The sequence below is a fragment of the Corvus hawaiiensis genome, chromosome 29, assembly GCF_020740725.1.
Source record: "Corvus hawaiiensis isolate bCorHaw1 chromosome 29, bCorHaw1.pri.cur, whole genome shotgun sequence".
NCBI lineage: Eukaryota > Metazoa > Chordata > Aves > Passeriformes > Corvidae > Corvus > Corvus hawaiiensis.
The window spans coordinates 2,736,476-2,750,085 of NC_063241.1; the positions used below are offsets into that span (position 1 = coordinate 2,736,476).

The 13,610-nt window shown below is 56.4% G+C and overlaps 2 protein-coding genes across 4 annotated transcripts in view; one reads left to right on the forward strand and one right to left on the reverse strand.

Annotated features, from left to right (window-relative positions):
* Positions 1 to 10,129, reverse strand: part of COPA (COPI coat complex subunit alpha) — a 60,128-nt gene extending 49,999 nt beyond the window's left edge. The window contains exons 1-5 of one of the 3 annotated variants that reach the window (XM_048288654.1): positions 10,016 to 10,125; positions 7,166 to 7,279; positions 4,910 to 4,983; positions 3,246 to 3,326; positions 925 to 1,001 (exon numbers count right to left, since the gene is read on the reverse strand). In XM_048288654.1, coding sequence (XP_048144611.1) covers positions 925 to 1,001; positions 3,246 to 3,326; positions 4,910 to 4,983; positions 7,166 to 7,279; positions 10,016 to 10,055 — 386 coding nt within the window. In that variant the 5' untranslated portion in view covers positions 10,056 to 10,125. Of the gene's footprint in view, positions 1 to 924; positions 1,002 to 3,245; positions 3,327 to 4,909; positions 4,984 to 7,165; positions 7,280 to 10,015 lie in introns of all 3 variants that reach the window. The other 2 variants (XM_048288656.1, XM_048288655.1) reach the window with 2 other exon arrangements.
* A 36-nt stretch (positions 10,130 to 10,165) lies between these two features.
* Positions 10,166 to 13,610, forward strand: part of NCSTN (nicastrin) — a 43,574-nt gene continuing 40,129 nt past the window's right edge. Inside the window, exons 1-2 of the mRNA XM_048288427.1 lie at positions 10,166 to 10,330; positions 11,631 to 11,735. Coding sequence (XP_048144384.1) covers positions 10,192 to 10,330; positions 11,631 to 11,735 — 244 coding nt within the window. The 5' untranslated portion in view covers positions 10,166 to 10,191. The remainder of the gene's footprint in view (positions 10,331 to 11,630; positions 11,736 to 13,610) is intronic.

The window sequence follows — 13,610 nt, forward strand, 5'->3', positions numbered from 1 at the left end:
TGGGGGAGCGTTCCATGGAAAATGGGAATGGAGCAGCATCCATGGGAATGGGGGATGGGATGGCATTCCATGGGAAAGCGGGGATGGGAGAGGGATCCCTTGGGATTTGGGGACGGATCCCTCGGGATTTGGGGAATGGATGCCTCGGGAATCGGGGATGGAACCCTCAGGATTCAGGGACGGATCGCTCGGGAATGGGGGACGGAACCCTCGGGAATGGGGAATGGATCCCTCAGGAATCAGGGACGGATCCCTCGGGAATCGGGGATGGATCCCTCGGGAATGGGGGACAGAACCCTCGGGATTTGGGGAATGGATCCCTCGGGATTTGGGGACGGATCCCTCAGGAATGGATCCCTCGGGGATCGGGGATGGATCCCTCGGGATTTGGGGAATGGATGCCTCGGGAATCGGGGATGGAACCCTCGGGAATCCGGGATGGAACCCTCGGGATTTGGGGATGGAACCCTCGGGAATCGGGGATGGAACCCTCAGGATTTGGGAATGGATCCCTCGGGAATCGGGGACGGATCCCTCGGGAATCCGGGATGGAACCCTCGGGATTTGGGGACAGATCCCTCGGGAATCGGGGACGGATCCCTCAGGATTTGGGAATGGATCCCTCGGGAATGGGGAATGGATCCCTCGGGAATCGGGGATGGAACCCTCGGGAATTGGGGATGGAACCCTCGGGATTTGGGGACAGATCCCTCGGGATTTGGGGAATGGATCCCTCGGGATTTGGGGAATGGATCCCTCGGGAATGGGGAATGGATCCCTCGGGAATCGGGGACGGATCCCTCAGGATTTGGGAATGGATCCCTCGGGAATCAGGGATGGAACCCTCGGGATTTGGGGACAGATCCCTCGGGAATCGGGGACGGATCCCTCGGGATTTGGGAATGGATCCCTCGGGAATCTCACCAGACGCAGGTCCGGGACTGCCAGTTCCACACGCGGATGGTTTGGTCGTCGGAAGCGCTCAGGATCCAGGGATATTCCTGGGAAGAACCGGAGAATTCCACGCTTGGAGCCATCCCAGCCTTGGGAATTCCATCCCAGCCTCGGGAATTCCATCCCAACCTCGGGAATCTCATCCCAACCTCGGGAATCCCATCCCAGCCTCGGGAATCCCATCCCAGCCTCGGGAATTCCATCCCAACCTCGGGAATCCCATCCCAACCTCGGGAATCCCATCCCAGCCTCGGGAATTCCATCCCAGCCTCGGGAATCCCATCCCAACCTCGGGAATTCCATCCCAGCCTCGGGAATCCCATCCCAGCCTCGGGAATTCCATCCCAGCCTCGGGAATCCCATCCCAACCTCGGGAATCTCATCCCAACCTCGGGAATTCCATCCCAGCCTCGGGAATCCCATCCCAGCCTCGGGAATCCCATCCCAACCTCGGGAATCCCATCCCAACCCCGGGAATCCCATCCCAGCCTCGGGAATCCCATCCCAGCCTCGGGAATTCCATCCCAGCCTCGGGAATCCCATCCCAGCCTCGGGAATCCCATCCCAACCTCGGGAATCCCATCCCAACCCCGGGAATCCCATCCCAACCTCGGGAATCCCATCCCAGCCTCGGGAATCCCATCCCAGCCTCGGGAATTCCATCCCAGCCTCGGGAATCCCATCCCAACCCCGGGAATCCCATCCCAGCCTCGGGAATCCCATCCCAGCCTCGGGAATCCCATCCCAACCTCGGGAATTCCATCCCAGCCTCGGGAATCCCATCCCAGCCTCGGGAATTCCATCCCAGCCTCGGGAATTCCATCCCAACCTCGGGAATCCCATCCCAGCCTCGGGAATTCCATCCCAACCCCGGGAATCCCATCCCAGCCTCGGGAATTCCATCCCAACCTCGGGAATCCCATCCCAACCTCGGGAATCCCATCCCAGCCTCGGGAATCCCATCCCAGCCTTGGGAATTCCATCCCAGCCTCGGGAATTCCATCCCAACCTCGGGAATCCCATCCCAGCCTCGGGAATCCCATCCCAGCCTCGGGAATTCCATCCCAACCTCGGGAATCCCATCCCAGCCTCGGGAATCCCATCCCAACCTCGGGAATTCCATCCCAGCCTCGGGAATCTCATCCCAGCCTCGGGAATCCCATCCCAGCCTCGGGAATTCCATCTCAGCCTCGGGAATCCCATCCCAGCCTCGGGAATCCCATCCCAGCCTCGGGAATTCCATCCCAGCCTCGGGAATCCCATCCCAACCTCGGGAATCCCATCCCAGCCTCGGGAATCCCATCCCAACCTCGGGAATTCCATCCCAGCCTCGGGAATCCCATCCCAACCTCGGGAATCCCATCCCAGCCTCGGGAATTCCATCCCAGCCTTGGGAATTCCATCCCAGCCTCAGGAATTCCATCCCAGCCTCGGGAATTCCATCCCAGCCTCGGGAATTCCATCCCCGCCAGGGCTTTTCTTCATTTTCCATGGAAAAAGAGCTTTCTGGAGAATTCCCAGGATAGAGGCCAGAATTCCCGGGATAGAGGCACAATTGCCGGGATCCAAGGCTGGATTCCCGGATCCCCAGCAGGATTCCCAGGATCCAAGGCGGAATTCCCAGGATCCAGGGCAGGATTCCCAGGATAGAAGCCAGAATTCCCAGAATAGAAGCACAATTCCCAGGAAAGAGGCAGGATTCCAGGATCCAAGGCCGAATTCCGGGATAGAGGCCAGAATTCCCAGGATCCAGGGCAGAATTCCCAGGATAGAGGCAGAATTCCCAGGATCCAGGGCAGGATTCCTGGATCCAGGGAAGGATTCCCAGATTCCCGGCAGGATTCCCAGATTCCCGGCAGGATTCCAGGATCCCCGGCAGGATCCCCAGGATCCAGGGCAGGATTCCCAGATTCCCAGCAGGATTCCCGGATGCAGGGCAGAATTCCCAGGATTCCCAGCAGGATTCCCAGGATAGAGGCCAGAATTCCCAGGATCCAGGACAGAATTCCCGGATCCAGGGCAGGATTCCCAGATTCCCGGCAGGATTCCAGGATCCCCAGCAGGATTCCCAGGATCCAGGGCAGGATTCCCAGATCCCCAGCAGGATTCCTGGATCCAGGGCAGGATTCACGGATCCCCAGATTCCCAGCAGGATTCCCAGGACAGAGGCAGGATTCCCGGCTCCAGGGCAGGATTCCCAGATTCCCAGCAGGATTCCCGGCTCCAGGGCAGGATTCCCAGATTCCCAGCAGGATTCCCGGCTCCCCGGCAGGATTCCCGGGATCACGCACGTGGTGGAAGAAGGTTGTCCGGATGTAATCCAGGTGGCCCAGCAGCGTGAAGAGGCAGCGGCGCAGTTTGTAATTCCACACCTGCAAGCGGCAATCCCGGGAATCCCGGGAATCCCGGGAATTCCTCACCGGAAAGGCCCAGGCAAGCGGGGCCGCCACATTCCCACTTTTTTTCCCAGGAATTTCCCCCGTTTATTCCCATATTTTCCCTCCATTTTCCCACCTCGATCCCGTTTCCAATCCCAGATTTTCCCCTCCCACCCCTCAATCCCAAATCCCAGACTGGGAAGGATCCAATCCCACTTTTTTCCCAGGATTTTCCCCGTTTATTCCCAGATTTCCCCTCCATTTTCCCACCTCAATCCAGTTTCCAATCCCAGATTTTCCCCCCCATCCCTGAATCCAGAGAATCCCAAATCCCAACCTGGGAAGGATCCAATCCCACTTTTTTCCCAGGAATTTCCCCCGTTTATTCCCAGATTTCCCCTCCGTTTTCCCACCTCAACCCGGATTCCAATCCCAGATTTTCCCCTCAAATCCCCCAATCCCAACCTGGGAAGGATCCAATCCCACTTTTTTCCAGGAATTTCCCTCTTTATTCCCAGATTTCCCCTCCATTTTCCCACCTCAATCCCAGATTTCAATCCCAGATTTTCCCCCCCATCCCTGAATCCAGAGAATCCCAAATCCCAACCTGGGAAGGATCCACCTCCAAAACCAGGGAAGCAAAACCACCAAAATCCCACTTTTTTCCAGGATTTTTCCCCATTTATTCTCAGATTTCCCCTCCATTTTCCCACCTCGATCCAGTTTCCAATCCCAGATTTCCCCCTCAAATCCCCAAATCCCAAATCCCAAACTGGGAAGGATCCAATCCCACTTTTTTCCAGGAATTTCCCCGTTTATTCCCAAATTCCACCTCCATTTTCCCACTTCAATCCCAGATTTCCCCCTCAGGACCCTGAATCCAGAAAATCCCAAATCCCAACCTGGGAAGGATCCAATCCCACTTTTTTCCCAGGAATTTCCCCCGTTTATTCCCAGATTTCCCCTCCGTTTTCCCACCTCAACCCGGATTCCAATCCCAGATTTTCCCCTCAAATCCCCAAATCCCAAATCCCAAACTGGGAAGGATCCAATCCCACTTTTTTCCAGGAATTTCCCCATTTATTCCCAGATTTCCCCTCCATTTTCCCACTTCAATCCCAGCTTCCAATCCCAGATTTTCCCCTCCCATCCCTGAATCCAGAGAATCCCAAATCCCAACCTGGGAAGGATCCACCTCCAAAACCAGGGAAGCAAAACCACCAAAATCCCACTTTTTTCCAGGATTTTCCCCGTTTATTCCCAGATTTCCTCTCCATTTTCCCACCTCGATCCCGTTCCCAATCCCAGATTTTCCCCTCAAATCCCCCAATCCCAAACTGGGAAGGATCCAACCCCACTTTTTTCCAGGAATTTCCCCCGTTTATTCCCAGATTTCCCCTCCATTTTCCCACCTCAACCCAGATTCCAATCCCAGATTTCCCCCTCCCACCCCTCCATCCCAAATCCCAACCTTTATTCCCGCCCTTTTCCCACAAACCCCAGCTGGGAGGGCCCCCCCAGGGGTCGTTTTTTCAGGGAAAAAGCGGGAATTTGGGGGGAATTTGGGAATGTCTCACCTTGATTTTGTAATCGTCGCCCCCGGAGACGAAGAGCGGCTGCTGCTTGTGGAAATCGATCCCTCGGACCGGGCCTGGAACGGGAAAAGGGCTCGGAATTCCCAAAAAAAACCCCCAGCAGCTGGGAAAAGCTGGGAAAAGCTGGGAAAAGCTGGGAAAAGCTGGGAAAATCGGGACATGGGCAGCGATTCCCGCTTTTTTTTTTAGGGAGAAAAGTCGGGGTTTTCCCCTCGTTTTCGCTGCTGCTGCGCCGGGAGAAGCTTCCAGAAACGGCCAAAAAATCTGGGAATTGCCCGGAATTCCGAGCCCAAATCCTTGGTTTGGTGGGACTGGGAATGTTGGGAATGAGGGGGGGATTGGGGTGTCCCAAAATCCCGGCTTGATCCCGGGAATGTCGGGAATGAGGGGGGGTTTGGGGTGTCCCAAAATCCCAGCTTGATCCCGGGAATGTCGGGAATGAGGGGGGGTTTGGGGTGTCCCAAAATCCCGGCTTGATCCCGGGAATGTCGGGAATGAGGGGGGGTTTGGGGTGTCCCAAAATCCCGGCTTGATCCCGGGAATGTCGGGTTCGTTCGCTGGGAGCCTTTCCCAGATTCCCCCTGGGGGGATTCCGGGAATTCATCCCGAAAATCCCTCTGGAACAGCTCCAGGCATTCCCAAAAATCCCTCTGGAATGGCTCCGGGGGAAAATTCCTGGAATCCATCCCAAAAATCCTCCTGGAACAGCTCCAGGCATTCCGTGGGGAAAATTCCCTGAAATCCATCCCAAAAATCCCTCAGGAATGACTGCAGGCATTTGCTGGGGGAAAATTCCTTAAAATCCATCCCGAAATTCCTCCTGGAATGGCTCTGGAGAGGGGGAAATTCCCTGAAATCCATCCCAAAATCCCTCAGGAACAGCTCCAGGTATTCCCTAAAATCTGCCAGGAACAGCTCCAGGCATTCCCTGGGGGAAAATTCCTTAAAATCCATCCCAGAAATCCTCCTGGAATGGCTCCGGGGGGGGGGGAAATTCCCTGAAATCCATCCCAAAAATCCCTCTGGAGCAGCTCCAGCCATTCCCAATAATCCCTCAGGAATGGCTCCAGGCATTCCCTGGGGGAGGAATTTTCCAAAATCCATCCCAAAAATCCTCCTGGAACAGCTCCAGGCATTCCCTGAGGGAAAATTCCTTAAAATCCATCCCGAAATTCCTCCTGGAATGGCTCTGGAGGGGGGGAAATTCCCTGAAATCCATCCCAAAAATCCCTCTGGAACAGCTCCAGGTATTCCCAAAAATCCTTCAGGAATGGCTCCAGGCATTCCCTGGGGGAAGAATTTTCCCAAAAATCCATCCCAAAAATCCCTCTGGAAGAGCTCCAGGCATTCCCTAGGGGAAAATTCCTTAAAATCCATCCTGAAAATCCTCCTGGAATGGCTCTGGAGGGGGAAAATTCCTTAAAATCCATCCTGGAAATCCTCCTGGAATGGCTCTGGGGGGGGGGGAAATTCCCCAAAATCCATCCCAAAATCCCTCAGGAGCAGCTCCAGCCATTCCCTGGGGGAAATTCCCTGAAATCCATCCCAAAACCCCTCAGGAGCAGCTCCAGCCATTCCCAAAACCCCTCAGGAGCAGCTCCAGCCATTCCCAAAACCCCTCAGGAGCAGCTCCAGCCATTCCCTGGGGGAAATTCCCTGAAATCCATCCCAAAACCCCCTCAGGAGCAGCTCCAGGCATTCCCAAAATCCCTCTGGAACAGCTCCAGGCATTCCCTGGGGGAAATTCCCTGAAATCCATCCCAAAATCCCTCAGGAGCAGCTCCAGGCATTCCCTGGGGAAAATTCCCTGAAATCCATCCCAAAACCCCCTCAGGAGCAGCTCCAGCCATTCCCAAAATCCCTCAGGAGCAGCTCCAGCCATTCCCAAAACCCCTCAGGAGCAGCTCCAGGCATTCCCTGGGGGAAATTCCCTGAAATCCATCCCAAAATCCCTCAGGAGCAGCTCCAGCCATTCCCAAAACCCCTCAGGAGCAGCTCCAGGCATTCCCCGCCGTTATCCCGCCGACTGAAAAACCCCGGGAAATCCCCGCCCCATTCCCAAATCCATCCCTTCCCCCCCCCAACTCCCCACTCCCCCCTCCCGGAATTCCCAGGATTTCGACCCCTCCCACCCCAAAGCTGGGGGGGATTTGGAGGCTGCAGGATGAAAGGGGGCTGGGGGAGCTCCCGGAATTCCCGGAATTCCCGGAATTCCCGGTTTTTTTTTGCCGGATTTACCGTCGTGCTCGTCGAACTTGTCGATGAGGGTGCACATGCGGTAATCCCAGAGCTGGATGACGCCGTTGTGGAGGCTCGTGAGGATCCAGGGCCGCTTCGGGTGGAAGCTGAGCCCTGGAAAAGCAGGAAAAGTTGGGAAAGGGCTGGGAAAAAGCTGGGAAAAGATTGGGGGAAAAATGGGGGAAGGGACGGGGGAAAGGTGGGGAAAGGATGGGGGGGAAACAGGGAAAAGATGGGGAAGGATGGGGAAAAGGCTGGGAAAAAACAGGGAAAAGGCTGGGAATGGACAGGGAAAACCTGGGAAAAAACAGGGAAAAGCCTGGGAATGGACAGGGAAAAGATGAGAAAAGGATGAGGAAAAGGCTGGAAAAGAACAGGGAAAACCTGGGAAAGGACAGGGAAAAACCTGGGAAAAAACAGGGAAAACCTGGGAAAAAACAGGGAAAAGGCTGGGAAAAGGAAAGGGAAAAGCCTGGGAAAAGGACAAGGGAAAAGCCTGGGAATGGACAGGGAAAAGCCTGGGAATGGACAGGGAAAAGCCTGGGAATGGACAGGGAAAAGATGAGGAAAGGATGGGGAAAAGGCTGGAAAAGAACAGGGAAGCCTGGGAAAGGACAGGGAAAAGATGAGGAAAGGACGAGGGAAAACCTTGGGAAGAGACAGGGAAAAATCTGGGAAAGGACAGGGAAAAGTCTGGGAAAGGACAGGGAAAAACCTGGGAAAAAACAGGGAAAACCTGGGAAAAAACAGGGAAAACCTGGGAAAAAACAGGGAAAAGCCTGGGAATGGACAGGGAAAAGATGAGGAAAGGACGAGGGAAAACCTTGGGAAGAGACAGGGAGAAGCCTGGGAAAGGACAAGGGAAAAACCTGGGAAAGGACAAGGGCAAAACCTGGGAAAAAACAGGGAAAAACCTGGGAATGGGCAGGGAAAAGATGAGGAAAGGATGGGGAAAACCTGGGAAAAAACAGGGAAAAGATGAGGAAAGGATGGGGAAAAGGCTGGGAATGGACAGGGAAAAGCCTGGGAAAGGACAAGGGAAAAGCCTGGGAAAAAACTGGGAAAACCTTGGGAATGGACAGGGAAAAGATGAGGAAAGGATGGAGAAAACCTGGGAAAAAACAGGGAAAAGATGAGGAAAAAACAGGGAAAAGATGAAGAAAGGACAAGGGAAAACCTTGGGAAGAGACAGGGAAAAGCCTGGGAATGGACAGGGAAAACCTGGGAAAAAACAGGGAAAACCTTGGGAAGAGACAGGGAAAAGCCTGGGAATGGACAGGGAAAAGATGAGGAAAGGACAAGGGAAAAACCTTGGGAAGAGACAGGGAGAAGTCTGGGAAAAGATGGGGAAAACCTTGGGAAGAAACGGGGGAAGAAACAGGGAAAAACCTGGGAAAAGGACAGGGAAAAACCTGGGAAAGGATGGGGAAACAACGGGAAAAATACAGGGAAAAGATGGGGAAAAAAATAGGGGAATCTCTGGGAAGAGACAAGGAAAACCCGGGGGAAAAATGGGGAAAAGCCCGGGGGAAAAATGGGGAAAAGCCCGGGGGAAAAATGGGGAAAAGCCCGGGAAGAGACAGAGAAAACTCTGGGAAAGGACAGGGAAGAACCACGGAATGGACACGGGAAAGATGGGAAAAAGCTTGGGAAAAGACAGGGGAAAAAACGGGGGGAAAACGGGGAAAAAAACGGGGGAAAAACGGGGGAAAAAAACGGGGACAAAAACGGGGAAAAAAACGGGGAAAAAAACGGGGAAAAAAACGGGGAAAAAAACGGGGAAAAAAACGGGGAAAAAAACGGGGAAAAAAACGGGGAAAAAAACGGGGAAAAAAACGGGGAAAAAAACGGGGAAAAAAACGGGGAAAAAAACTGGGGGAAAAAACTGGGGGAAAAAACTGGGGGAAAGAATGGGGACAAACCTGGGAAAGGACAGGGGAAAGCCTGGGAAAACATGGGGAAACAACAGGAAAAATACAGGGAAAAGCTAGGGAAAAAAATAGGGAACAGATGAGAAAAATATGGGGAAAAGATGGGGAAAACCTTGGGAAGAGATGGGGGAAAAAACGGGGGAAACCTTGGGAAAGGATGGGGGAAAGAACGGGGAAAAACCTGGGAAAGGACAGGGGAAAGATGAGGAAAAAATGGGAAAAAGACAGGGAAAAACAAGGAAAAACAGGGAAAACCAGGGGAAAGCCTGGGATGGATCCCAGCCCGGTGCCGCAGCCCAAATCCCGGGATCCCTCGGAACCTCCAGGGATCCCTCGGACACCTCCAGGGATCCCTCAGACACCTCCAGGGATCCCTCGGACACCTCCAGGGAGCCCCCGGACACCTCCAGGGATCCCTCGGACACCTCCAGGGATCCCTCAGACACCTCCAGGGATCCCCCGGACACCTCCAGGGAGCCCTCGGACACCTCCAGGGATCCCTCGGACACCTCCAGGGAGCCCCCGGACACCTCCAGGGATGGCCACTCCAACCCTCCCTGGGCAGCCCCTCCCAAGGCCTGGCCGCCCTTTCCAGGAGGGATTTTCCCAAATATCCACCCTGAGCCTCCCCTGGCACAGCTCGAGGCCGTTCCCTCTTGTGCTGGCCCCGTTCCCTGCGATCAGATCCCAAATCCCCCCTGGAAGAGCCCCAAATTCCCGCTGGATCCCCCTTTTCTCCGGGATGAGCCCCCCCAGCTCCCTCAGGACTCTCCATCGCCGCTGCTCCCTCATTGATGAGGGAACGGAACCTTCCCGCCGTATTTTCCGGGCCAATCCCCTCCCGCGCCGCATCCCCAGCTCCTCCACGCCCTCAATCCCGCTCTTCCCGATTTTCCCTCTTTTCCCGTTATCCCGGTACCTTTCACCCGCGCGGATTTGGTCTCGAATTTGGTCAACATCGCCCCGCGCTCGGCCCGGCCTCGGCCCGGAACCTCCACGTCAGCGCCGCGGAGCCGCCCCGGAAGCAGCACCGGAGGTTGTGCGCGCTGACGTCGTTTCCGCTTCCGCCGCCTTTGCGGAAGTGGCCCCGGGAAGATGGCGGCGGCGGGAGCGGCGCCGGGCCCGGCGGCGCTGAGGGAGGCGGGAGCGGCCGGGAAGGGCCGGGATTCCTTGGGAATGCTCTGGAATTCCTTGGGAATGCTCCGAGCGCTGCTCCTGGCCGCGCTGGCGGCGGGTGAGGCCTGAGGGAGGGGGGAAGGGGGATTTGGGGGGGTCCTGATGGGTGCGGAGGGGTCGTGTCCCACCCCCCGCCCTTTTGGGGTCCCCTTTAGGTCCTTGGGGTGCCTCCCTGAGCTTCTTCCTGTCCCTCCCACCCCATTCCCAACTTTTGGAAGGTGTGGGGTGTCAAAAAAACCTGGGAAGGCGCTTCCTTTCCTTTCCGGGCTCAAAAGCCGGGAGGAGTTTTCCTTCCTTTCCCTTTCCCAACTTTTCCAGCCGTGAGGTAAAAATCCAAGCGGGAAGCGCCGTCTTTGCCTCCGGGGCTTCAAAAGCGCCCGGAGCTTCCCTCTGCCGAGTGTGAGACCGTTTGGAAGCCCAAAAAAACCGGGAAGCGCTTTTTTCCCGCTTTTCCTCGGGGTTATTCCCGAGTTTTGGATCCCGGTGCCGATCCCGGTGCCGGTCCCAATCCCGATCCCGGTGTCGATCCTGATCCCGATCCCGGTGCCGATCCCGATCCCGGTGCCGATCCCGGTCCCAATCCCGGTGCCGATCCCGATCCTGATCCCGATCCCAATCCCGATCCCGGTGCCGATCCCGGTGCCGATCCCAATCCCAATCCCGGTGCCGATCCCGGTGCCGATCTCAATCCCGATCCCGGTGCCGATCCCGATCCTGATCCCGATCCCAATCCCGATCCCGGTGCCGATCCCAATCCCGATCCCAATCCCAATCCCGGTGCCGATCCCGGTGCCGATCTCAATCCCGATCCCAATCCCAATCCCGGTGCCGATCCCGATCCCAATCCCGGTGCCGATCCCGGTGCCGATCCCGGTGCCGATCCCAATCCCGATCCCGGTGCCAATCCCAATCCCGGTGCCGATCCTGATCCCGATCCCGGTGCCGATCCCAATCCCGATCCCGGTGCCGATCCCGGTGCCGATCCCAATCCCGGTGCCGATCCCGGTCCCGGTGCCGATCCCGATCCCGATCCCAATCCCGGTGCCAATCCCGGTCCCGGTGCCGATCCCGATCCCGGTGCCGATCCTGATCCCAATCCCGATCCCGGTGCCGATCCCGATCCCGGTCCCGGTGCCGATCCCGATCCCGGTGCCGATCCTGATCCCAATCCCGATCCCAGTCCCGATCCCGGTGCCGATCCCGATTCTGATCCCGATCCCGGTGCCGATCCCGGTGCCGATCCCGATCCCGGTGCTGATCCCGATCCCAATCCCGATCCCAATCCCGATCCCGGTGCCGATCCCGATCCCGGTGCCGATCCCGATCCCAATCCCGATCCCGGTGCGTGCCCCCCTCAGGCTCGTGCTCCGGGAATTCCGTGGAGAGGAAGATTTACATCCCGCTGAACCGGACGGCGCCCTGCGTGCGGCTCCTCAACGCCACGCACCAGATCGGCTGCCAGTGTGAGCGAATCCCGGGAATCCCTGGAATTCCGGGGGGGTTCGGGAGCCTCCGGGTGCTCCCGGGAGAGCCGTGGGGTGTTCGGGGTGGGGAGGTGTCGGGAAAGGTGGGAATGGTGTGGAATTCCAAGCCCGGATCCACGGGGTTGTGGTTTGGTGGGATTGGGGAATGTCGGGAATGAGGGGGGGTTTGGGGTGTCCCAAAATCCCGGCTTGATCCCGGGAATGTCGGGAATGAGGGGGGGTTTGGGGTGTCCCAAAATCCCGGCTTGATCCCGGGAATGTCGGGAATGAGGGGGGGTTTGGGGTGTCCCAAAATCCCGGCTTGATCCCGGGAATGTCGGGTTCGTTCGCTGGCAGCCTTTCCCAGATTCCCCCTGGGGGGATTCCGGGAATTCATCCCAAAAATCCCTCTGGAACAGCTCCAGGCATTCCCAAAAATCCCTCTGGAATGGCTCCGGGGGAAAATTCCTGGAATCCATCCCGAAAATTCTTCTGGGTTGGGAATTCTGAGGGGCCAAATCCCACATTTGCACCCCCCAGCTGCTCCCTCCATCCCTCAGCTTTTCCATGGAGTTTTGGGAATTCTGAGGGGCCAAATCCCACATTTCCATCCCTCAGCTCTTCCCTAACATCCTCATCCCTCTGCCCAGCTTTTCCATGGAATTTTGGGAATTCTGAGGGGACAAATCCCACATTTCCACCCCCCAGCCCCTCCCTCCATCCCTCAGCTTTTCCATGGAATTTTGGGAATTCTGAGGGGCCAAATCCCACATTTCCATCCCTCAGCTTTTCCCTCAATCCTTCAGCTTTTCCATGGAATTCTGAGGGGCCAAATGCCCCATTTCCATCCCCCAGCCCCTCCCTCCATCCCCCTTCCTCCATCCCACCTTTTCCATGGAATTCTGAGGGGCCAAATCCCACATTTCCATTCCCCAGCCCCTCCCCCAGTCCCTCAGCTTTTCCATGGAATTTTGGGAATTCTGAGGGGCCAAATCCCACATTTCCATCCCCCAGCCCCTCCCTCCATCCCTCATCCCCCATCCCAGCTTTTCCATGGAATTCTGAGGGGCCAAATCCCACATTTCCATCCCTCAGCTTTTCCACGGAATTCTGAGGGGCCAAATCCCCCGTTTCCACTCCCCAGCCCCTCCCTCCATCCCTCGTCCCCCATCCCACCTTTTCCATGGAATTCTGAGGGGCCAAATCCCACATTTCCATCCCTCATCTTTTCCATGGAATTTTGGGACTTCTGAGGGGCCAAATCCCTCATTTCCATCCCTCAGCTTTTCCATGGAACTTTGAGGGGCCAAATCCCCCATTTCTACCCCCCAGCCCCTCCCTCCATCCCACAGCTTTTCCATGGAATTTTGGGAATTCTGAGGGGCTAAATCCCACATTTCCATCCCTCAGCTTTTCCATGGAATTTTGGGACTTCTGAGGGGCCAAATCCCACATTTCCGTCCCTCAGCTTTTCCCTCCATCCCTCAGCTTTTCCATGGAACTCTGAGGGGCCAAATGCCACATTTCCACCCCCCAGCCCCTCCCTCCATCCCTCATCCCCCATCCCACCTTTTCCATGGAATTCTGAGGGGCCAAATCCCACATTTCCATCCCTCAGCTTTTCTATGGGGTTTTGGGAATTCTGAGGGGCCAAATCCCCCATTTCCATCCCTCAGCTTTTCCATGGAATTTTGGGAATTCTGAGGGGCCAAATCCCCCATTTCCACCCCCCCAGCCCCTCCCTCCATCCCTCAGCTTTTCCATGGAATTTTGGGACTTCTGAGGGGCCAAATCCCACATTTCCATCCCTCAGCTTTTCCATGGAACTCTGAGGGGCCAAATCCCCCATTTCTACCCCCCAGCCCCTCCCTCCAT